The sequence below is a fragment of the Manacus vitellinus genome, unplaced genomic scaffold (assembly GCF_001715985.3).
Source record: "Manacus vitellinus isolate BGI_N305 unplaced genomic scaffold, ASM171598v3 scaffold_5_pilon, whole genome shotgun sequence".
Taxonomy (NCBI): domain Eukaryota; kingdom Metazoa; phylum Chordata; class Aves; order Passeriformes; family Pipridae; genus Manacus; species Manacus vitellinus.
Genome location: NW_021940682.1, coordinates 32,049,645 through 32,075,580, shown reverse-complemented (window position 1 = coordinate 32,075,580; position 25,936 = coordinate 32,049,645). Strand labels below are relative to the sequence as shown.

Here is a 25,936-nt window from a genome sequence, read left to right as displayed (position 1 = left end):
AAAACTGATACTGCACCACTACACATGAATAAAACTTAAACAAGCAAAATCTGCTTTGGTCCTAGTGCTGTTACAGCTACATTTTATATTTTTTTTCAGTGGTTCCAGTGCTGGAGAGGAAGGGGAGGAGAGGGTGTAACAGCAATTGAAAATTCATATTGCTCTGTGTTCTGGAGTGGAAAGATGTGATATGTTGGCATATGTCTTCCTAAAACCAAAAAATGTCCGCAGCCCCAGCCCTGTACACTGGGCACCTCCCCAGTAGGGCAGAGCCGTGGGGAGCTGGAGACTGGCCCCATGGTGGCATTGCTGGGGCAGGGGTCTGTGGCCCCCAGGGCTTTGCTGCTGCCATCTGCCTGGATGTGCTTAGCACAGACTAAAGTCAACACCCATTGCTGGCCTTGGCAGCATTATGATCACAGCCCCTTAGATTTTGAGGCTTCAGTTGTAACACAATAAGTATTACTAAAGCAAGACAGTTTGCCTGTAGATGTCTCTGACATACTGATCTTGCCTTCCAGTATGAAATACTCTCCTGTGCCTGTTTTCATGACTCTCTATTTGCAGCCACATTGTGTTACACATTTGGCATCCAGGCTATTAACCTCCAGCAAAGAAGACTTTGCTGCCAGCTGTCTCTTTCTGCAGACAAGACTGAGCTGTGTGAAGTTATCATGTATTTTAGGCCAATCTTGCCTTGATTCCCCTTTGTCCTTATCACTGTTTAAGAATGGATAACTTATATGAGCTAACTTATTTATTTAGAAAATGTCATTTGTTTGGTCATAAACCAAGACAAACAAACATCTATAAAGCTCTATCCCTCATTTACAGTAGCAGGGTATTTTTGTTTTCTCTACTATGCGGCAGACTCAACACTCTGATACATTTCCATTATTTCTAAAATACTTATATATTCCTCAAACATGAGCTTGCAGTCAGAAATCTGTTATTTATGGCAAAGGTTTTAAGGTTGTTGGGACATGTCTCTGCAACCAATCAGTCCCAGCACTGACGTCTTGGCTCTATGAATTTCAGTGTGGAGTGTGAACACAACCTAGAAATAGGTGGAAAATCAGGCATCATGCAGAGGGACTGGCCCTCTCTTTGTTCTGATATATCTGATCCTGCTCGAGATTAGCACCATTTGATAGGAGCAAGCTGCTGCTCTGACCTAACCTGGCCCTATTCTCTCCTTTTCTAGCTTTGCCAACTTTTGTAATCTGTGTGATTGTTCCTGGTAGACATCAAGTTGACTTGCATGGTAGGTCAAACCTTTGTCAGAAATGCTTCTTGAGAGTTCAGTACAATCAAGATGATGGTATTTCTCAAAGTGCCTTTATTCATGCAGTAATTCAACATTGCTTATACCTGTGAATGTGAACTGTAGATTGTTGGGTCTGCTAAAAGAATCCATTTACCATGCTAAGGCAAATAGTTTACCAAAAAAAGAGAGCACATAATCCCAAAAGATAATGTAGTACAAATCAGAGTCCACAGATGTTTGCAAAAGTGAGATAACAGACTAAATGAGAAGAAATTTTTCTGGTAACTCATCCTGGCATTAGCTTCTTTACAAGCAATGAGCACAATATTATAGCTAACTTGGAGCTGGTCCACTGTGTGAAATGCTAGTTGCTTATTGCAGATTGTGCTGTGTGACTTCAGAGCTGTCATTCCTAATTTAACACACGTCTACATGTCTAGTAGTCGCATCTGTAGGTCTGAAGCTTTTGTCTGTCTAATGGCTGCTGTGGGGCTACTCTGAGCCTCCATCAAAGAATGAAAACAGGGGGTGCTGGCAGAGTGAGTGGGAGAGGCAGTAAAACCATTGCTGATGTATAATGAAATGTATAATGTCCTGGTTGAAAGCAGCAGTGTGCATCCTAGGCAGTGACCAGGCTGAGAAGATGATGGGAGATGAGCAGAGCTGGATGATGAGAAGCTGGGAAGGCTCTTTCATGCTTAGCAGTGCTGGGATGAAACATGCAGATATCTGGGTTGAGGAGGAAGAGCACTTTCCTCCAACACCTTAAAACCTGGTGGAAGCTGTGTGAAGAATTAGTGAGGAGGTGTGATGGGACTGGACTCTCAGTGCAGATTCGTTGTGGACACTTGACAGTCATCTCTGATTTTTGGTTTAAATTCCCTTACAGTGGGAAGCACTGTTCCTCAACCTTATGTACTGTAAGGAGAAAGCTTGATAATGGGCCAGACTTTCTTCGCAGCTGCTGAAAAGCCTTCCTATACATGCACAGCCAAACTGTGTATGGCCAAACTTCCCAGAAACTTGTATTGCTTTCCTGACCTGAACAAAGTGCTACAGAGGAGAGCAGCAGTTACTTTGTTTCTAGCTGTGCTGCTGGAGCTGTCTGGGTATCCTTAAAATGTATTGTTTATACTTCAAATTTACCATTTGTTGAAGTCAACCTCATTGGTAAATGAAGTTCCTTGACAGTTGCAGATGTAATTAAACTGAGAAAATACTGAATAGAAAAGTATGGCTTCAGCTACAAGAAGAAACAGGGAATCAGGAGGAAAGAGGCAATGCTTCCAGAGCTGAGTATTGCCTAGAAGGGCCGTTCAGAAAATTGGACTGCTAGGCTAAGATGCTGTTTATTTCAACATAATTTCACTTTACAGAGTTCCTCATTTTGTTGGCCAAATCTGAACATAGTAACTTGATTTGCCTGAGGACTTGTGTAGTGGCAAGGGTGAGGTTGCACCAGAACGCCTCACTCCAAAGTGTGATTAAACTGCACTAAGCTACTGTCAGACACCAGTGTCACCTCATCTCATGGTGTGAAGAAGTGCCTCCAAAGGTGCCTGGGAAAACTGTGCTTGGCTTTTCTGCATACCTAGAATTCACATAATATGAGTTTAAACAGCTCTTCCTTGGGCCAAGTGTCCTCTGCTTCCTAAACTGATCAGGATACATGTGCTTTTTCAAGTGTCTTTGAAGGATTTGAAAGGGTGGCTCTGCTCATACTCTGCCTAATGCACACTAGCAGGATCCAATTCCCAGACTGAAATAATGCTGGAAGAAGTAGAAGTGGGAGGTTGAGAACGGAACGCTGGCTTGCTGCAGAAGGGTAGTCGATTTTTGTTCAAAGACTACCCAGATGAGATAGCAGAGTCCTGCTCTATGTGATAGCCTGCTGGAAGGGCTCCTCACCTAAGCTGTGATTCAGAGAAGCAGGAGTTCCTTCCCAGCTTCAGGGAGTCCTAAGGACTCACCGAAGCCACTGAGGCTACAGTTACCCTGGCAGACGTCCTGGTTTATTGTCTGAAGTGCAACCTTCTGGGCAAGAGAGCTGGGTGGACTTGCTGTCTGTACAGTCCATACTGCTTTTGCTGGCTGTTGCAGACCCATAATTTTCTGTGTCTCCCCTTCTCTCTGTTCTTTCCATCCCTTGAGCTATCTGGTGTCCCCCTTTTCCAGAGAGACCATCTACTTAGATACTTACTCATGGGAGAATGCTGGTGACATGCTCTGGACTGTGTTTTTATAAATGTGGATAAAGAGCTAAAAGCAAGGAGGTGCTGCTGCTTTCCTAGCCTGCTTTGAGACATGTTGCAGGAGTGACAGCTGAAAGGCCAGGTCACTACCAGGAGGTTTAGGGAGGTGGCTTGGCCACCCCTGGAGCAGCAGGAGCCACCTAATGCTGGCGCAGATTTGGATTAATGGAGAATGTGTGTGGTGTGTCTGGAAGCATGGGAAGGGGGCAGGAGAGGGAAGTGGAAAGCAATTTTGCTACTAGTCCTGGGCCATTTTGTTGTCTGCCTGGGATGATTGCAACCTGTGCACTTCCAGCTGAAGATCTCCACAAGACTGGAGCTCTAAGCTCAGTTGCCCCTGCAGCTCCACCACCTCTTGAGAGAGTGCCACAGCCCTGTCATCATGAGAGAGGCCACCTGGGAGCCTCATTTTACAATAACCAGCCACTGGGTATGCCACATACGTGCTCCAGGGAGCAAAGACCAAGACTGAGACTTCCCATGACCTATTTTACCTCTTCCATTTTTCTTAATGAACTTAAGCATTTAATCCTTTTATTTTTCCAGTGGCATAGCTTCAGCAAGAGCGGGGCAGGCTATTGTCTTACACAAATGAGGAGCCTGATTTTTCAAGTGTTCCTCCAGGCAGTAAGAGATGGTGGGCTGAATCTCTCCAAGCTGAGGAGGGAATTGAGCCCACACCTCGCCTTTGAGCCACTCAAATAGAAAACAAAAGTCTTCATGGGTCTTACAAGGATGTCATGGACTTGAACCTGATGGAGTGGACAAAAGCAGCAGTGTTCAGTGTGGATCCAAAGTGGACAGAACCATCTCCACTCTTCTGATAACCTTAGTGTTTCCTCTAGTTGAGCCTACACAGCTTGCTGTTCTGTGCACTGATGGTTTGCATCCACCCCTGGGGCTCCCAGTTCTCCTGGTAAATGTTTTCCCCACAAGGTCACGGGTTTCAAGCTAACGACCAAGTGGCTTAAAGTATGTCACCACAATGCCTCTTATTTAGGTCTCAAATCCTCTGTTGGATCTTGCTCAGGACTTGTTTGAGCATCAAGTCTGCCCTTCTGCACTTTCAGCAAATCTGTATGAGAACTACGTTCAAGAGAAGACAAGAAGTTCAGTCAAACCCAGAGGAAGCACGGTCAAAGTTTTCTTTCACTTTCCTCATTAGAAAATTCTACTATGGCTGTTTCTTTACTGTCCATGTTTTCCCATAAGTGCTGCATCTCAAACATCTCTGGTGCAGCAGCAGAAGTAACATTGTTTCCATCACTGAAGGTATTTTGTTGTGAAGTTGTCCTGGAATCTGCTAAAGGTGGTGCACTGTCAGCTGTACTGGGTGCTGTACTAGGACTGTGGAAGCTTGGTAAACTCCATCGCTGAAGGTTTCTCTCATGATCTGTTATAAGACCAGCAATGTTACTACCATAGGGCTCATGTTTGGGCTCTCCTATCAAACTAGGAAGTGACTGATGCGCCTCTGAGCTTGGGATGTATGTAGTCATTTCCAGAGGGAAAAAAGGTTGGTTCAGAAGAGTCACATTTGCCTTGCCTAGGATCCTTTGGAATTTCTCTTCCGGCATGCTTGCAGAGCGCTCTGTTGGCAGATCTGCTTTGTCCAGCATGTCAAGTGCATTTTCCTCGGCTTCAGAGATGATGACCTCAGGAATTGGCTTGTTTGTCTCAGATGAGGTGTCACTGTCACCAAACTGTGCCTCATTCCTTGAGGTTTCAGTTATGGGTCCTAGATCTCGGCTATTATGAAGTCTGTTACTTCTGTCAACTCCTTCATGTTTCTTCTTGAAGCTCGAGGCAGAGTGCCTCCCTCTTTTGTGCATTTCCTGCAGCTGTCTGATGTGCCCCTTTTCATCTGCTGGGAAAAACACCGAATTCTCACTTGTCTGCCGACTGTAGCGCCGGTGAGTGGGGTATGAAGGACCTTCGTGGACGCTGAGAAATCTCTTGACTCTTCTTAGCACTGAATACTGTCTTCGGTGTTTCTCCTCTTCCCAGGGCCACTCTTCCCCATAGAGGAATTCGGTATCAGCCAGCCTGCCAAATAAAGCCAGGTAGTAGGTGTCACTTATGTATAGGAAGTATTAGGTCTTTATGCACATATATCCTGCTGTCTCAGCAGGAAGACATAGGAACCAAGGCCCTAGTGTGTCTGTAAGAAAGAGCGTGAAAAGGATGAGAGTGCCAGAAAATAGTGCCTGTGCCTTTGAACCAGCCAGATCACACAGAGAGCTCTCAACATCCAGGTGCCTCTTCTCCTGAGGATCAGGCTGGGAGAGCATTCAGCCAAGCATCTGGCACCATTTCATATTTGGGCTGCAGCCCTTTGAGGCAGCTCCACATGGTTACGCTTGTGCTTAGAGTGAGAGAAAGGGGAGAAAGAAGTCCTACTTGATGCTGTAGTTTTTTTCAGGAGAATCCTTTGGTCAAAACTAAACGCAATGAAAAAGCTGCTGCTGGAAGCAGAGTGCAACAATTTCAAAAAATGTTGGAATTACTCAGATGGCCAAATCTCACTTCTGGGGCATGATAATGTGTCTGAATGTCTCACCTGTACCTGGTGCTCTTCTCCTGTACAGCCTTGGTGGTTCATGAGAACAACTGTTGCTGCACCTGCCAGTCAATTCAGTACACATTACTGACTCAGTGTACCCCAGAAGACAAGCCAAACTGTCCTAGTTATCAGTCCTAAGGGCAAGAATGGCAAAGAGGCTTGGGCCTAATATAAGGTAAGGAGCACAGCAAGGCAACACTACCCTGGAGGGACAGAGGAATTTCATCCAGCATTTGTGAAGATCATAGAATAGTTTGTGTTGGAAGGGACTTTTAGAGGCCATCTAATCCAACCTCCCTGCAATGAACAGGGACAACTTCAACTAGATCAGCTTGCTCAGTGCCCCATCCAACCTGACCTTGAATGTTTCCAGGAATGGGACATCTACTACCTCTTTGGGCAACCTGTTCCAGATGTCTACTTGAGGTGAATGAAGAAGGCTTTGGATTTGGGCTCAAGTTTTGTATATTTGCTTTGGACTTGGATGAATCCTTGGAACTTGTTTTTGAAGTCTGCATAAGAACTACTCATTATTTTTAGAGATATAAACAGAGAAACAGTTCAGATGAGAAAATAATAAAAAGTGAACACATCAGAGCTGTTTGCATTTCACAGGGCTAACAGGGATCTATTTTTTATTCACTCCTTCCTTCATATTTTGTGAGAAGTCCTTCTTATTAAAAAGATTGTTTGCAGATTTAATGTTTCTTTTTTGCAACCTTTCCCCCCTAGCAATTGCAGTAAAATAAATTATATTCTATAAGTTTTTCTTCTTTACTTTTTAAATGTTGTTCTTTACTTTACTCTTTGGCATTTTATAGTTTTTCCAGAAGTAAATAATTCTGAAGAGGTTGATTGTAATAAGAGGAACTCATATAAACTCATTGTCCTTTGTAGTAGAATGCATGCAAAATGAAAAAATAAGAGAAGTAAAACTGAGAAACCAGCAATTCTGAGGCCAAATGAAACAAAAAAATTAAGCACCATTTATTTTGATAAAGGCGGGAAATGATGGGAAAATTGTAAACATCTTGAGATAATTTTTAAAGTTAACAAAATGGCTACTGCAAAGTTTTAGAAAAGATTTGCAGATAAGAACATCTACTTGCCTGGTATTTGTTCAGTCATGATAGGATTTACACTTACTGACCTGTCTATATTACAGTGTGTCACAATTATTTAAAGTAACAGCTTCTAAACCAACTGGCCTATCACTAATTGCTCAAATAGATCCCAACAACAGGGGGCAATCCTATATCCTTTGTAACAATGGTTCTTACGTTGATCTCTGCAAATAAATCCTCTTCATCCCTTCACAAAATCTGACCGCTCCAACTTGCATGCCCAGATTATTGGTCAGTGAAAAGTCATACAACATTTAAGACGATTTTTTGTTGATCTTCACAAAAATCTGGACTGCTTCTAGCTGTCATTTGCTAACTAAATAAGCAAAGGAATAGCTATTTTGCTAATTGGGGGTGTATGAAGCAGCTGTAGTAAAGAAAATATTATTAAGAAAAGTCAGTCACTGTCTTCAGGTGCCATCCAGTGCTCAGAGACTGTCAATAAACTCTCCCTGCAACATGCTCTATTTACTAATTCTACGATTTAGCTACGTGTACACGATTTGTAAGTTCACATGGACCACTGGAGACGTCATCCCACCAACACCAGCCTGTCCACTCCCTCCTAATATCACTTTCCATTTCCATCTCCCCTGCTTGCAGTATCGTCACAGCCTGTGCTGACTATCCGTCAATCAGCGTGGGCTGTAGAGGTGGTGATCTTTCTGATGGCATTAAGGACCTTAGTACCACTCACCCCATTTCAATAGTCGATCCAAGAAATGAAGGAATACAGTAATCAGCAGCTGCTTTTGTGTAGGGAGGCCGAGCAGAGGAATCATTCCAGTAAATATCTTTCTCCATCCTTGGCAAGTTCATGTGCATCTCATCCACCGCCAGAAGTGAGACCTTAGATTTTTTTTTTTTATATAAATTATGTCACTTTCAGCATAGTACAGTATATGAAATAATCTGCTTTATATTCCCTGGGTCAACATTTCTTTCAGAAACCCTTTAACATAAGCTCTGTGTGATGGCCTGGGCATTAGGAAGAGACTCAATATTATAAAATAAACCCCCTATATCCACCTATATTCACAAAAGTGTAAATTTTATTGTAACTTGAGTCTTCTGTACTGCAGAGATATTTATGTCAGATTGCAGTCCTTTCCATACGCGTGATGTAGTTAAATGTGATCCTCCATGTGTTATGAAAAGTTTGTGTCAAGTATTAGCTGTGCTCCTTAAAATGTCTGGAGGTCAAGAATCTTTCTGATAAGCTTCATCCCCATTTTAAGACATTCAGAACCAAATATGTGACCATCCTGTTCTAGGACCTTCTGATATATTTTATACAAGAGGCTGTAAGGCACTCTAGCATGAGTACCCTGAAGTAGTGCTATGCCAGAGAGCATCTTTGGTAGTATGAAGTCCTTTCCCACTCTTGTGCACATCTGCATTGCTTACTTTGGTTAATATGGTGGTTTGCTTGGCCTGCCCTTACTCCCTCTAACTCCTGGGCTCTGCTTTGCTGTCTCAGTGGTCCTCAGCCAAAGTGGAGTCCCACAGCAGCTCACCCAGCCCTGTGCTTGGCTCCATGCAAGGGGAGCAGCAGGTGCCTTCTCGTGTCTCTGAGCTCCTTCATGGCACAACAGCCAGGGCTGTTTGGGAATTGGGGGTATCTGCAATAAATGTGTACTCTGGTCATCACACAACTCCTGCCAATAAAGACACTGGCTTCTGTGGCAACCACAGATGCTGCTGTGGGTGGCAGCATCAAAAGATGAATGGTACTGGTCCTGCTTATTAGTTCAGGGCCCTGCTTGGTCTTTTTAGCATTTTCACTGCCTTTTTTTTTAAAGGAAGGTTCACATGCAATATTTTAATCTCAAGACATTCAGATTAGCAAAATGTGTTCTTATCTGTGTGGGAACAGCTTTTGGATTTTGCAGGATTGACCTACATTACATGTTTTTCCAGGCATAAAGTGATCTTATAATTTGAGATCACCCATTTGCATGTTTCGTCAGGCATCATAAACACCAAATGCCAAAATCAAGATGAATTATCTTGCTGAAACAAACTCTGGGGATCACAACCTTCAGGGAAAGAATTTGTTTTGCTGACATTTGGTGCCCTAATTTGTACCTCAATTTAAGAAATAGGATTAAATGTAATGATAACCTATCATACAGTAAAGTGGGAAGTAGAAATAACAACAGCAACCTGTAAATTTCTATCGATGCACCAATTAGTTTCAAAATCATCATCATCTTCTCCAAATGGATTAATAAGCTGTTCAGCAACCTGAAAAGAAAATGAGACAGTGAAGAGAGGTTGGAATGCCATGTCAGGACTACTGCTGCAGAGAAAGTAAGATTGGATTTTTCTCTCTCTCCCTACCTGTCACTTGCAATCATAGCTCGATTTCCCGTTTGATGGTTTTGCCAGCCTAGCAAAGGAAGAGCTCGCTTTCCCTATAGATTCATAACTCTCTGCCTTGCTGGTGCTGTCAGTCGTGATTGTTGGTGCTGGCCTACTGGGAATTGAGACATATCTGGCCCATGGTAATTGTCACATAAGACAGTCATTACCTTTTCTTACTGTTGTCTTTGGCTCATTTAAATAAATGGTTTAGCAGCTAGGGGCTCTGTTACTGCACTATTATCTATGGTAGTCTACCAGCCCATTGGGTCAGTATTCCCAAGCCTCGCAGCTGGAGTTTGCTGGATGGAGTAGAGCTTGGCTCTCCAGCTCAGCCCTCAGACCCTGCTTCTTTATCAGGGTTAATCCTAATGGCACCCTTCCACAGCTTTTCAGGAAAAGCAGCCCACAAAAACCTTGACTCAAACAGACTCCATGCATCATGCTAGCCAAATCCAAGAGACAGAATCAGAGTCTGTTCTTTAATTTAGCCTTCTGGCTTGGGTTTCTCTACCTGAAGAGATTGAAACTGCAGGGCAGAAGCCCATCCTGTGGAGGACATAAGCAAACAGTGAGCTCAGGCACCTTGGTGATGAGGCACCTTATTCTGGGAATGAGTCTGGGAAGAGAACCCTCTCTGGCTGTCCTCATCCAGTAGAAAAACAACCAGAGACTGCCTCTTCATCCCCATGATCACCAAAGTACATAGCGGGGAGAAAGCGCATAGCTGCTGAGGGAGGAAAAAAAAGGATGAAACAGGAAAATTAAAAAAAAAAAGGTTTTAGGAAATGCAGTCTGCTTCTCTATTTCTTACTTCCTTGGTACGCTGAGGTTAAATATCCTCTCCTTTCCATGCTTTTCTCCTTCTGTTTATCTTTCTAAGTCCTGCTTTTGAAGCCAATCACATTCTTGATGACCCTTCCAAACCTTCCTAGTGGTCACCAGGACCAGAAGCAGCAATCAATCATTGATTTAATGTGCATATGGGCAAAGAAGCTGCATGATTAAACAGTCCTGCTCATTAACCTCACTATGAACAGCTATGCTCTAAATAACATATAACAGTAAGGTAGTTGCTCCCTAGGTATTTTTCCTACGTGTCTCTAGGTTGTGCCCATGGGTAAGCTGACTCTTCCAGGCCACCAATTCCCAGGCCAGTGCTGGCAGATAACAAAGGACCTACTGAGTACACTAAACCTATGAAAACACATGTAAGGAGGAATGAAGAAAGACGGGGGCACCTCTGCTCATACTCGTTGACTGGGCCTATGTTATTAAGTTCTGGGTATAGCTATGAAAGTGTTGCAACAGGAAGGAGCCAGAACACAGTCTGTGCTGTGGCTCTGGATCAGCTTTGTGTGAAGCAGAGATCACCACTCAAAAAACCTATCACATGAGCTTAAAAAAGTGAGCAGCACAGGGACAGAAGGAACAGCACTGGTGACCTTTTGCTTGGCTGACCTGATCCTGGAATGTGAGACACGGATTTATTTTCCAGAAAGGAATGTAGTGCTGGTCAACTAAACTCTGTATTTGGACAGTCCATCTATGCCTGTAATGAAAATGGAGATTTAGAAGTGTCTCACCTGATGGGAAACTTTGGCCCTGTACTGTGGGTATAACAGGCCAGGCTTGAGGCCAAGGAATGAGCTCAGTTTAGCCATTATTTCTGAGGAATTGCCAAATTACTGGAAGTCAATATCTCAGGGCCCTTTTTGCTGCCTGGCAGCCAAAGGCCAACACACTCAGCAGGAAACCGACTGTAACCAAGACAGAAATATCCTGACTCGGGGCACTGAAGGTTTGGATGAACCTCCGGTCTGAGGGAACACTGCTGATATCAAATTAGCTTTTTAAAACTTCTTCTCCTCCTTTCCATTTCCTTATGCAGAAGATTTTTCAGTTACAATGGCATCTCATACCTGCTGTAGCTGGGAGTTGGCTGCAAGCCCTGAGCCTAACTGGAAGAGGTGCTACTAACATCCTTCGGTGCTGGTGAAGGGGAAACCATTGCCCCTCAAGAGCACCAGAAGGGCAGTCAAGAGGAACAGCTTAGTTATGTGACCCACTAGTAAAACCCTGGAAGACATTGCCTAGAGATAAACCCTCACTTTTCTCCAGGGGAAATTGCTACCCTCAGTGCACTAGCCTCCCTTCCTCTCTCTGCTGCTCCTATCTGGGATGGTTCCTATGCAGCAACCCCCTTTTTCCCCCTGATTTCCTATGACACAGGATTAGAGTAGCTTGCCCTGCAGCCTCCCTCACAACCTGCCAGCTTGGTATGCTGTCTTCCCTACTCTACTGTTTGGAGCTGGCTGGGGGAAGGGTCTCTAAAACTGGCAAATTTTGTGCAATGTGTATTCTAACAGGAAAGTCAGAAGTTTCCTCTGACAGAAAAGTGAGAAGATTCCTCTAAGTTTCCAGCCATGATAAATAAACACAAAAGGAAATATTAATGTGCACAGACCCTTATGTACCAATTTGATTTTTATTTGAAACTTTTTTCCAGTTAGTCTACTGCAGAGGAGAGAATCACCTTGAGATACCTGGTTTAATTACTCAGCTATAGGACTGATTGTGATATGTTAACCTAGCAGTCGTTAATGGGCTGATGGGCAGCAGCCAATTCCTTCTATAAATGTTTTTAATGAATGTTTTTATGTAGTGGAGTTGTAGCCAATATTGGCTGGCATTCTTTCATAGCCCCCTGGAACTGGAGACCTTTAATTGCCTGCATCTGATGAGGTTAACAGCCAATACTAGAGGCTGGCTTTGATTATAAGAAGAAATTATGATTCAGTCCCTTTCAGCCAACACCAGGTCTGGAGCAGTATTTCCCCACTGAACAGTGGAGTGGGAGAAAGGTTTTTTTTTTTATCTTTCATCTGTTGTTTTATAGGCCAGGTCCTGAGACCTGATTTTTTTGGGTAATATTCCCTTGCGGTGTTGTGGCTGCATTGGTGCTACTCAAATGGGCTCTTTCAGGTTCATGACCATTTCTTACCGTACAATCAGGTGGAATTAAAGATGTATTGCGTGATGTGTCTATATGACCACAGAACACTTAGGGCTGAATTCAGCTTTGGTGTAACTCCAGTAATCTCTGGTGATTTTACAGTGTGTCAGAGATCTGACACCTTGACGAGCCCCATAGAGAGGGTTCCCCCATCACCTTTCCAGAAAGCTGGTTTACCTTGAGCCATCCTGCGTAGAAGAAGAACTGTAACAGTGTGAAGATTGGAATGTAAATATCTAAGTCATGGCCCTGATACCCTTGGTCAGTATCCAAAAATTGGCGCCCTATCAGGCAGGCAAAGAAAAAAGTATAGACTGCGAGAGTAACAACCTGCAAAGAACAAAACTTCATTGAAATAATACATTGGAATAATACAATCTTATGCACAAAGCAACACATACTCAAAGGCCTGTGACTGCCTTTTGCCATGTAATTTATGAATCTGTAGGAAGGTATTGCAAATAGAAAGGCCACAGGTATAATTATGGCCAGGAAGAACACCCAGGAAACACAGAAACATTTCAGTGCTTCCCTCCCCTCTTCCAAACTATGCAAGATCTTCAAAACATCTCTGCATTAAATATGACTTACATAGTTAGCAAGGCCTCCACGGTCCCGCAGGAGTGTACCAGTGCTCCACAGCTCAGAGACTCTGGTTGAGACTATGGATGTTTTGTACCAACCTCCCCTTTCTGGAAATCGTGTTTCGAATTTACTAAAGGAAAATAGCTCAGTACCTGGGTATAGACCAGTGGAATTCCAACCCAATCATAACCAAACAAAAGACTACACCAAGACCGGTATTTATTCATCTCCTAAAGGGGAAAAACAAACAAACAAAACCCAACAAACTCCAACAAAATAAAATTGCATGGGGTACCATTATGAATTATAAATATTTTGTGACCGTTCATTTTTGCACATATAAAAAGGACAGGGAGATATGGAAGTCTAGCATATATAAATTGATACCATAACTATATCCAGCACTCCTTTTGAATATTCACTTGGTTTATGGAGTTGGAATGCTTAGTATATTATGTATTTCTTCACAAACTATCTTCTGTTTCTATCTTATCCCCAGCCTAGTGATACATGAAAGAGAATATATTATATCATAAAAAGGATGTTTTACCACTTAATGAAATATTCAGGGAGATTATCTTCCCTGTAACTGATATTAAAATCTTCAAAATGCTACATTATTCTCATTTCTCATATTCTCAGCAACGGAACAAGTATGAACTTACAGTGGTGTTACAATAATATTTTATTCATCAATTTATTGCTTCTTTTAATACCTTCTTAGTCATATAAAAAGAATCCCAGCAGACTGCTGCTGTGTGTGTTTGAGTGTACATTGGTACACAATCAAAAGTGGGATAAATCCAGAGTAAGATAATTTAGATGACACAGGAGATCTGTGCACATTAAATAAAATCAATTATTTAAGTGAAAAGCTACCACATAGCAATTTCAGATTAGTTTTCTGTAGATTTACTTTTTCTACTTACATTCATCAGTGTCTGCAGATCTACACTGTCTCGAATTCTTCCCTCTTTCCGTGCCTTTGATGCCAAATTTCCAAACCACACAAATGGTACCCAGTATTTCAGGTGGGGAGACTTAAGTTCATCAAAAAGTTTTCTTTCATATCTTGTCATAAAACCTGTTTACCAAAAAAAAAGTCAATTTATTCTGTGCTTTCAGTGCTACTGATACTATAAATTTTGAATATGTTTGAATCTGTTCATGTGATATTTGCATAGAACTCTTCTAAACACAATTTATAATTCTAACTAGTAGCCTACTCCTTTTTTTTTAGCTTTTTTTTTTTGCCAAGATAGATCTTGCTTGAAACAATGTATTTTTGCATTAACTACCTATGCAAAATTCTTCGTTACCAATATAGGCAACAATTTGCTATTACTGTGTTCTCATATCTGACTGCTGACATATTGTAGATACATACAATGTTAAGAATTGTACAAATTACTCTCTAGATTCATATTCTGCTTTCAGAAAAATAAGGAACAGGATATATCAGTCAAAAAACTATCACTTTTCAGCAACGACAGCTTTCAGCAGCATCTCAACATATGTTGTAAGGGCAGTTACATGACCTTCTGATTCTGATAATTTTTTGGTAAATTTGCAAAGCAGTGAGCAAGCAACAGAGGATACAAGTGCATTCATGAAACAGAGCTCAAGAGAGTGTACCTTCTGCTAGCGAAATACTTCCCTGCCAGATTGTTTCATGTTTTCTTTGGGCTTATGAAGGCATGCAAAGAGATGGAGGGGGAATCATGAACAGAAATCCCGCTGCTAATGGGACACTGGGCCAGGTGACATGCTGTGGGGCTGCAGGCTGAAGCTGCTCTCTGCCTGGCAATTTGCCTTGCTCGGGTGCTGGGAAGGTATTACATTTCCTGAAGAGTTCCCCTGCCTTGTGAAATCCTTCTTTTCCTTACTGCAAGCAAGTCCATGGTCAGATATCAGGGGAGCCAGGGCTGTGTGTGACAAACCCTGCATCAGAGCCAATTGCTGCCTGGGACTTGGCAAGGGAGCAGCTGGGCTTTGGAGCAACACCTCTACCCCATTGGAGCAGAAAGCTCTGCTCTGTTGTCCTCCTTTCACCTAGCCTTGGACAAAAGCAACTTCAGAAAATTCCCATTTTCCTTTGTCCAAATCCTGGATTTTCTGGGATTGGAGCAATCTTCAGGTTCAGAGGATCTTAATTTTTGCTCAGGTGTGTGTCATCTAACGGGGGGGGGGGAGGGATAAAGCTTCTTTTGCTGTGTTGACATTAGCCCTGAAATGGGACAAAGTTAGTACCATGACAGCCCCAAAATAAGTGGCTCAGCTAGTCAGTTACAAGTTTGAATGCTGAAAATTCAATAAGGGAATTGAGAGTAGACTCCAGCTAGTAAGTGAGAAGATGTCCATGGTTGCTAACATTGCTAAAGATAGATGAGGCAGCAAAAAAATAAATATACAGAAACTTAGTTGTGTCATATAAAAATGTGAATAAGGATAAAGAAGATTTGCTAAACACGGTGACCTTCTTAAACATTCTGTTGTTGAGGAAGATGTCACTGTTGTGCAGTTGCAACAAGTTAACACAGGAGATTTGAAATACTGCAACTACTGAGAAGGAAGGCAAGGACAGGACAGAATATTCTGTGATAGAGGAAATGTTCAGCAGCAAGACAGTACTCCTGCAGTATCCTGGAATTTGAGAGCAGAATAAGATAAAGCTTTTAAAAGGTCTCTGGGCAGTTTGTAGCCAGTTCTCATAATCAACTGTACAGAAATAATCAGGCAACCAGACAAATTGACCTGCTAGTCATGACTTGTGACTCCTAAAATTCAGTCTTTCAGGCTACCTTCCATTTCTATCTGGCCAGCCTGATCATTACAGGACAGGAAAAGATGTTTCTGTCAGGCTCAAACAGACAGACGGGATAACAGTCTGGAGTAAACACTGGATGCAAGTCACTTGGAGGCTCTGGGAAGTCATTATCTGGAAGGACACAGCCTGAGGGGTGTCACAAAGAATGGCAAAGCTCGTTTCAAAGGATCAGTTCAGCTTTCCACTGAAACTGGGCACCTTTTGTTCAGGAAAGCTCAACAAAGTCTAGTTCTCTTAACGATAAAGTTCAATTTGACATTAGACCTAGTATTCCTATTGCAGAAAATACTGGTGAAGGTGACGGCAATACAGACAACATGCAGCTCTGAACCACTTGCTGTTACTGCAGTGGTAAAGAAACACTTCATATTCCATCAAATACAGGGGAGGATATCAAACCTCAGTTATTAAAATTACATGGCTTCTAAATGTGGTCATACTATTTGTTTTTAGGAGTATTTAAAGAATTAACTGAGAAACTCTCTAAAGAACACTGGATTTGACAGGCAATGGAAGGCTGGAGCAGCTCCAGAAAACCAGAAATATTTGTCAAATATTGTGCCAAGATCTTGAAAAGGATGATCTAAGGAATGACAGGGCACTGAATCCTTGTGGAAGTATGAGAAGATTGACATGGGGTGCAATCAATAAAGAATCAAAGGGCACTAATGTGAACAATGCCAACCAAAGAGATCTTATGGGATAATTATTGATGAGAACACAAACCTGGCTGGAAAAAAAAAAATCACTCACGCTCTTCCTCAAGTGATTAGAAGAGTATTCAGTTTTCCTCACAAAACTGAGCGGTTTGAGATAAGACTGGTTCAGGGTACCTATATCAAATATTCTGAATACTGGCAGTTACAGAAGAAGGAACAATGAGCAAGTAGATAAAAGTTACATTTTCTGCTTCTGTGTTATGTAGGGAAGGGTTAATCTAGATGCTTCCTTCCAGTGGAGGATTTGAGACTGCAGACTTCAGCCATCTTTAGGTATTGGTGCTGTTGAGCTCACACCTCATGTTTCTCTTCAGCATTTCCTATCAGCTGTTTTTGGTGGCTCTCTGACCAGTGGCTCACTCTTTTCTCTGTTTTTTAAGACTTGTGATCTTGAGCATCCAGCTTCCCCCTTGCACCTTGCAGCCAACAGAAGTGCTAGCTCAGGACTGCTGCTAGGCATTTGACACTTATGGTATACGTGCTGCAGCACTCAGCATCACAGTATCATGAATCTGCCTGCATCTACTGCCTACAGTTCCACAGAAAATGTTAGAATATAAAAACGAGTCAGGAGGAAGGTCCAGCACTGAAGTCCATATCCTATAGAGAGAGACCATATCTAGTGAAGCTACTGAGTGCTATTCAAGCCTTTATGCACTACTGAGAGGAAAATGGTGTTTTCATCTAATAAAAAAAAAAGAAGAACCCAAACCCATTACAAAATCCAGTGAATAGATGACTGTGTAAGTTCAGACTGAGAATAAAATTGCCCTCTTCAACAGCAAATTCACTGAATGTCTGTTCACCTAGCATGCACTGTAGACTCCAGTATATCCAGCTGAATTTTAAATCTGGGCTGGTTTTATTCCTAGAAGATATTACAGCTTAGTCAGAAACTGCAACATGATAAAGGATGCTGTTAGTAAGTTTTTGTGTCTTGTGTTATAGATGAGTCAAACTACATTATCGTGATACTGTTCTCAGATTTAAAATCTATGAATTTAAGCAGTTCATTTACCGAAAAGAGAAATGTGTAGCAATAGTTATGCTGTGGCAGTTCGCAGTTTGACAGCAAAATGCAAAATCGTCACAAGTTGTTTCAATGATGACTGTGCTGTAAGTATCACATTCTGCTGCTCACATTCATATTAAATGCCTCCCTCCCATGCAATCTGATATGTAATGCCACAGGGAGCTAGGGAGGGGATGATTGCAGATTATTGTCTAAATCACTGGATGTTAATAGGAGCAAAATATACCCTGAAGTGCTCGATATTGCATCAATAAAAATTCTGCATCACAATATGCATTAAAACGTACAGAAAGAGGACTGAAATCCAGAGCTGACTCCACTACCAATACTTAGATATACAGTTTATAGTGAAATATTTTCCACTGTTAAAAAAACTCAACAACCAAAGCTTGTTTTCCAGTCTACAATTTTCGTCCAACACTGTGACATTCTGTCTCTTTTGGAACAGATTGTCTTTAGCAATAGGGAGGCAGAGCTGGATTAACTGCCTGGAAATTCTGTAATTTTCCAGTGCGTAGTAGAAGCAGGTTGCTGGGGAGAGCGACAGAAGCTCCCTTGATCTCTCACAGGCTCAGGTAAACACTGTTGTTGCAGAGCACAAGGAAAAGAGCTTCAAAATCCAATGAATTCAAAATAAATTATTTTTTTCCCAGTAAGATTGGTGCATCCTGCCTGGACTTTTTTTTTAATATCCAAGGGTTCTCATGCGTATTTGAAATGCGCGTACGTATATATACACTGCATATTTTAATGTGCTGCAACTTTGCTTATTAATCTCTGCCAGAGGAATAAATTTAAGAAATGAAAGACATTCAGTAAAAAATATATGACTTCCCCTATTTGAAACAGATCCCCACATGTTTGCACTGGTGTTCTACCTCTGACTATGCCAGTCAGAAGGCACAGTGTCACACCTTGCCTTTAAATAGTCAGTGGTCAGTCCTTCATAGACAAGTGAAGTGTTACATGACTGAACTCCCTTCTCCATCATCACACTCACTGTGTTATCAAAACACAGAAAATGAAGACATGCTTATACTTAGGACACTTATTGCTGAAAAACTGAGGTAAGGTTTTAAATTTAAAGAAAAAACCCTTGGGGCTGAGGGTTTTTTTAAGTAAATTACAACACTTAAAATGTGCAATCTCCTTAAAATGCAGTCTACTTAAAATAAATTGAGATAAAGCTGTACTTGTGAAGTGCTTACATGAGAAAAAGTTGTATCCTAGACATTGAGGTACAGTTACCACTCCTACTGCATCATACTATATTGCAGCTTTGTTATTTTTCATGCTTTAGAGAACGTTATACCTGTTCCATATGCCTGAGTATTTGGGGCAGACCTATTGCCTCCACTGTGTCTGAAAAAAGATTCACATAAGAGTCTTAGACTCATTTGATTTCTATAGTGTTGCTAAATGAAGACTTTAGGAGTATTAAAGATGCATGCTTAAGGTCCTGTCATTTAAATCACTAACAAAAAGGTGACTGCTTTGACATGGGTTAGTATGGGGCACACATGAGGCCACAGAGGAAAATAAAAATGTCTGACTCCTTCCCTCCCTTAGCCCTCCCTCCCCCCCCCCGAGGAAAAGGAAAGCAATTTTGTGAGCAGGACTGATACCTGCTCCTACCACATGGTCCATGGTGGGGAACCTCTTGTACACGGCTGTGCTCACAGAGCGAAAGATCAGCAGAGACGTTAAATTCACATAACGCATGAGAGTCCTCCTTAACAAGCGCCCATATTCATCTCTGCCCTGGACACAGCTAGAGATGAGGAACATCAGACGATCTGGCCATGGCAAGTTCACAAACTGGTTCCACCAGCGATTCACCACCAAAGTAACGTAGAAACCTGGGGGTTAGAAGAAAAAAAAAAGTCCAGTGCCTATCAGGATTTCTGCTTCGGTTACTTTGATTTAGTTTGCAGTGTATTATTCATAACACTAAGCTGCTACATTTCCCAGAATAAACGCAGTAAGTCATGTCAAAGCCCAGAATGCAATCAGTGCTAATTATTTAATAGACACTGCAACTTAATGGCACATTCCAGCTGAGTATCTCAGACCTATGAACCTCCAAATTTCCTCTTCCGTAGTGAAACTTAAGTGGATTTAGTGCCTTGAAAGATCAGGCATAACTTATCAGTGTTATTTGGCAATATATATACATATATATATATACACACGTATATGGAAACTTTTTTTGTTGGTATGTTAAGAACGTAAGCATAAGTGTTGATGTGACAAAAGCAACTTGAATTTAAGGAGACCTGTTGGAAGCTGATGATTTATTGTGAGCCTCTAACATCCCACATGCCCCTCAGCTCTGAAATGCTTCCATGCATGGACATTCACAAAATGCATGAACAGAGACAGTATTGGAGAATAATTTCACATGTAACCGGTACTTACCAAGCACAAAAGTTACCGGGATTTGTTCAGCATATTTGTCACAGTAAATTGATAATTTTTCAAAGAACCGTTTTTGGCTACCTGTAAGAAAAAATCTGCAGCAAAAATAAAATGTATTTGTCCTTGCATAATATTCTGGCACTAGCTACAAAGTGCAAATATGTATAAATAATTAGGTATGTGCAAGGGGGAGCAACCTTGGCTAATGTCTTCAAGTGAATTCTTAAAGGTAACATGCTGAACACTTTTGGCATGTATTAAAGAAGCTGGAGGAGAAGACAGTATTATTCCCTGCTCTTTGCAGTTTTCTTATTACTAAGTTGATTGGCACTACTAATTAGAATCAACATTCCTGGGGAGAATCAGTTTGCTGTCTCATACTGACCAAAGATGATAGTAAGCTGTAAGTCTGCAAGTAGAGTTTGCTCTCATTTTTCAGAGGGGTACTTAATGATAATACTCAGGTCTGCTTGAATTGCAAAAGTTTACCAATCTCTAATTGCTCCTATTTGAAAATGTCATGTTGTTGCAGCAGTTTTTTACTCTGACTCCTTTGAAATTTTTCTTTTCCATAAGATTAAAAATACAACAACTGTATTTATTTTGCAGTGAGGAAAATATTCACCAAATTATAGCAAACTGAGTGGACCATGTCAACTGCTGCCCATGGGAAAAGATATGTACAAAATACAAGCTTAAATATAAACTTATTTTAAAATTTTATAGATGAATATTATTACAGTTATTCTTTGATTTCATAGAAAAGAAACATATAACAAATATTTGATGTGATTTGTTTACAATTGTGCAATAAAAGCTGGAGCACATATAGAAAGCTTCCCATGGTGTATTTACCATGGTCTTCAATTGCCTGACATTTCAGTATAACTAGATTAATTTAAATGAATGTGAGACTCTGTTGTTTCCTTACATATTAATACTGTAATTTTCTTTCTGAGTTTACAGGTATAGATTCCTGAACATTTTGGAAAATTACTGATTAATGACAAACTGAAGCTCATTTTCTCCTTGCTTCACATAAAAAGTAGACAGGTATAATTACGGATCGTGGTAAGAACTGAATCATGATTTTGATACTTCTGTGTAGTGTACTTCATCAATTAAAAGTTTCACTGTACTAATTGATGCATTCCATCTGTCATATAGCTGTTTAATTCACACCTTGGTGGAAGAAGCAACTCTTCTAACTGATCCTCCCAAGTGCTGGATGACACACAGATAATAACCATATCTGGTTTCCATGCAGTTTTCCTTGGTTCTCTGCAAGCCTAAAAATAAGGTTTGCATGCCTTTCTAGCTTTAAGCAAAACTTTTCTTTTCCTGGCTATATAACCTGACTCTCAACTTATTACCTCTTGGGGTTGTTAAAGAAATTACTACTGACTAGCTGAAGAGTTCTGCAAGGAGAATAACTGATCATCTAAAGCAGGGAGGTACACTCACCTCCTCCAGCTCAATATCAGAACAACAAAGGCTGTATAACCCAGGCTAGCTATGAGTGTTTATTTAGCGTAACTTCAGTAGGATAGTTGCTCAGTGCTGGGCTGAAAATACAATCAACTGAATATGATAGAATTTACACTCTACATACTTTATCTGGAACAGTAAACTAAACATGGAAATGAAAGCACATTAGAAAAAGTCCAAGGAAAAGATAATAATTATGTAGTAACCTCCCCCCATCACTCATCAGCCTAACACTAGGAAGTGTGAAACTGCAGTATAACATTTAATGAGATGTGAATTGGAAAGAGTGTACCTGTATAATACACTTATCGCTGTGTAAAGAGTAGCAAAAACAATAAATTCTCTGTACAGCAATTTGTAGATGCTGCCTTTCCACCTTAGGAGTAATCTGTGAAATCCAAAGAAAGTGGCATTTGCTACTTTGCTGGAATAAGTGACTGTCATCGTCTTGGCAGGCTGTGCCTAGAAACAGTAGAAGAGAAGCAGGAAACCAACAACATTTTAGACAGCATATCCTAGCCTGAATGCACCCTTGTATAGATAGATACATAGACATACATGCACATATAAATATATAAAAGTATGTGTACATAAATACATGGCGTGTGTATTCATATATATATATATAAAGAGAGAGAGAAATAAAAATCTTGTAGTTACAAGCCCTATTGAGTCTGTCCCTGCAGATTGACTGATGCAAGGCTGTATTTGAGCTTTACCTCAAAGACCACCCAAACTCAATAGTTAGCACTGAATGTGGCCACTTTCCTGGGTGGCAACGGCAGAGACATGTTACACCTCTGAAGTCTCTGGTTACTCTCGGTTTCTCCAGTCTGCTACGAGTAAAGTATAGCAAGGAAATTTGCTTGAAATTTTTTTCAAAACTTCTCAGTTTCTTGGTAAGAGAAATAAAGCTAAATTACACAAATGCACCTTCCTCCCCAGCCAGTATTTTTAGCTGGCTTGGTAATTATAATAATCTAAAAAACAAATGAGATTTGGAGACTGCCTCTTTCATTACCAGTTACGACAGCAGCTGAGATCAGCTGGACAACTCTGTTATTTCTCACCTTGACTTACCAGACTTATTCATCAATATTTCAGCATTGCATGGCCATGTAAAACAGGCCATAGGGTTGCTCAGGTAGGCAGGGTACAACACAGTATAATTAAAGTACTACTGAAAGTACACAGGTAAAATACTTTGTGCTGGGTTTGTTACTTGCTTACCCAGTATAGGGAGATGTCACAGAAATTTTGATGTGCTTACAAAAAAATCCCAACTCGAAATGTGGGCGAAAGAAGTTTTATACAGCATGTAAAAAGGGAGTAACTAAGACGAGCACCTCCAGATAGTTACTGTGTTTCACAAATATGATTCTTGTCTATATTTTCTTGATGCCACTGTAGGACATTTATATTTGGGAAAAAAAATCTGAACCCCTAGTTAATAGATGACTTGGTAGTATTTTATGCAACTTGGTTCTGTCTCTGATGCAGAGCATAAAGTATGCCATTAAAATTCAGCAGTAAAAGCGCCACTTTTTCTTTTAGCTGCCAAGGGAATCAGCAGGGGAAAGACACCATAAGCCTTGTACTACTGACAGGCTGTCTCTTTTCTTCTGCAGAATGGCTACTTGAGGTTCACCAGTCTGGGATTGGAGATTACTTTTTGTTGTTGTTTTTTTTTAAGACACATGGGTTTTACTCTTTAGCATCCAAATGATAGCTTTCCTTTCCCTGAGCTTTAACACAGACCTTTAAATTTTTTTTTTGTCATTGCTGTACTCCATGAAATTAAATTCAGGAGCCAAACTGGCTGACTGGAATGCAGAAATGCAGTCCTGTCTGCTAAAAATTCTGTGGTCAGGATTCAACGCTTAAGAAAATGGAAAAAATGTCCATCCTCCATCAGAAATGGGGCTTTATAAACAATGAAAGAAATCTGTGGCTGGGCTATAGGGGAGGAATAGGGTAGAAAAATACTCTTAAAAATACACTGAGTTTCCTTGTATCGCTCTAGGAGACTTTAGGCCGTGGCCATTGATGCTGTGGAGTGTGCGTGTTCAAGCCATATAATTAGTGAGTGTGTATCTTCCCACTAGTATGCAATTTGTAATGGAAATCTCCAGTGGGACTGACTGCATGTAGGGAGTTCTTAGATTTTGAAAAGATGTCTGATAATGTGAGGGCTTACAACCCAGCAGGAACCCAGACCCTCAGTGTAACACAGTGCCATGATGAGACGATGAAGTTAGACAAATACAGGATGAAGCAAAACACAAATTGCTAACTATGGGGCAACTAAATGTCAGAACACAGGACTGGATAGACACCCTGTTGTTTAGGATCTTTAAGCTGAGAGCAGATAGTTGGACAGAAGAATTCCCAGAGCTGAGACACACAGGGGTGGGTCTGAGGGCTCTGTTTGTCTCCCCTAGTATCTGGGTATCTGTTAAACTTTTTGTGTGGCTTCTTCTGTTGTGCATCATGGAGGGAACAAGATTGCTTGCAGCACCCTCGCAGCATCTGCAGCTCTGCAGGAAGGCAGTGATTAGTGTCAAAAACACAGTTCTCATTTTCTGCACCCCTGCATGGGGTTCAGGAAGGATTAACTCCTCCCAGGTATCCCAGTGACTGGAACTGCCAGTAACTGGTCAGTAGCTAAGCTGGACAAAATGAGTTCTCCTCCTCTACTGAAGCAAATCCTGTTTTGCAAGGCCTAGTGGATGGGTTTTGGCCACAAATGCAGAGCTTTAATGATAATAGGATTCAGGATTAAGAATATTCCTCCCTGCACTGGACTGGGAAATGAGGCTTTTATCCATTTGTCTGCTTGATTCAAGCAACTACATTTTACTTAATCACACCCCAGCCATCTCTCTCAGCGCTTAACTCAGTGCCATTGGCTCTGAATAGAAACTCTTCTTATTAACTTTGGAGGCACTGGATGCCCCTGCTTTTTCTTTCTGCCTCTGAAATGGGGCAAATAAAAGTGGGACTGTAAGAGCAATGTCAGGCTTTGATACCTTGCTTTCCTTGCCCTGCTTTGCCTTTGCACTGTGTTTTAGTTTCCTGATAAGCAAATGCTTTATTTAACATTTATCATTAGGTTCATATAAGGACTTCAGGATAATATAATTGAATGTCCTAAAATATACATTAGGTCAGATGAGGTGATTATAGAATGCTTTGGACTGTACAAAACTATGAAAGATAGAATTCTGGAGAATTCTGTTGTCTGGAAACAACTACAACCACTTGGGTATGGCCTCCCCATGCAATGGGAAGTTTTGGTGTAAAGCCTTGAGCTGAGCCTGGCCCTTGTACGGTGGTCCCAAGCCCTTGGTTCATGGGCAGCATGTCGACTGAGAGTCCTTCCAACATTGCATTACTTATGGCCACAGGAAATTAAAAAGCTAAAATTGAGACGAACCGGAAGAGCAAAGCACAATGATGCCCCCTGGCACATTCCTTCCCGAGTACTGTTTCGGCCAGGGCTGAAGGACAGAGCACATTAGATAACACAGACACTGGTGTTAGGAAAAATGTTCCTATTAATTGTGTTGCCTTTAACTTCATTAGCAGATGTAGGGCTAGGCTGGTATGGATTTGTGAGTTTTGGGGACATAGTACAAGTTATGCCCATTTGCTGCCTGTAGACACCTTGACTCATATCTGTGATGTTGCTTTTCCTTTTGCTCAGTGTTTATTCCCTCTCTGAACCTTTCTCAACCACAGGCTGAAATGTGAGTTATATATTACTCCTCCACTTTTGCTAAGATCATCAGAAGACTTTAGCCATAAACACCTAAAAATATAAGTGTGTCCCACCCCATTAATATTGAACTCAACTGTAAATGGGATTTTTGTCTAGCTGAGAATTTCAGGATATATTAGGATTCAGAGAGAAACCACAGTAAAAAATAACAGCCATCAGTGTTCCCTAACTGACCATGAAAGGCACATTACAGAATGTATAAATAAATAGTGCCTCTACACAGACCTACTCCTTGTCGTTGTATCACCTTATTTCTTGGTTCATGGCATAGGAGAGAAAGTGAATGAGAGAGATTTGAATTAAGCCAACTGTAAAAACATATTAAGCTCACACTATATCCACTGACCTGCTATCTTGATTCGGCAATCCAAGCCCGAAAGTAAATCCTGGACCCTTCCTCTTTCTCAGACGTCCCAAACAAAGTCCCCTTCAGATCTGCAATAGTCACCTTGCTCTTCCCTTAACCTGAAGCAAGGGGTTGCTACTGCCGAGCCCCAGG

The 25,936-nt window shown here is 41.3% G+C and overlaps 1 protein-coding gene across 5 annotated transcripts; it reads right to left on the bottom strand.

Moving 5' to 3' along the window:
• Positions 1 to 1,319: 1,319 nt before the first annotated feature.
• Positions 1,320 to 25,936, bottom strand: BEST3 (bestrophin 3). 5 transcript variants are annotated; one of them, XM_008926509.4, is made up of 10 exons: positions 25,784 to 25,936; positions 21,949 to 22,118; positions 20,169 to 20,263; positions 19,376 to 19,609; positions 14,101 to 14,255; positions 13,324 to 13,401; positions 12,764 to 12,916; positions 9,373 to 9,453; positions 7,904 to 8,055; positions 1,320 to 5,565 (listed from the first exon to the last, which is right to left on the bottom strand). In XM_008926509.4, exons 2-10 carry the CDS (start codon positions 22,098 to 22,100, stop codon positions 4,656 to 4,658), a joined length of 2,010 nt encoding a protein of 669 aa, XP_008924757.1. In that variant the 5' UTR covers positions 22,101 to 22,118; positions 25,784 to 25,936; the 3' UTR covers positions 1,320 to 4,655. The 5 variants fall into 5 exon arrangements, with proteins under 5 accessions (XP_008924757.1, XP_017936071.1, XP_017936073.1 ...); XM_018080582.3 differs by lacking the exon at positions 12,764 to 12,916; XM_018080584.3 differs by lacking the exon at positions 21,949 to 22,118 and having other exon boundaries at positions 20,169 to 20,249.

Excerpts from the sequence above, each read along its gene's own strand:
- BEST3 (XM_008926509.4), bottom strand. The coding sequence starts at position 22,100 with ATGACAGTCACTTATTCCAGCAAAGTAGCAAATGCCACTTTCTTTGGA. Across the intron at positions 13,402-14,100 it reads ATCTGCAGACACTGATGAAT|GAGATGAATAAATACCGGTC; the intron begins GTAAGTAGAAAA and ends TTTCCCCTTTAG. Across the intron at positions 5,566-7,903 it reads GGATCGACTATTGAAATGGG|GCTGGCTGATACCGAATTCC; the intron begins GTGAGTGGTACT and ends TTTATTTGGCAG.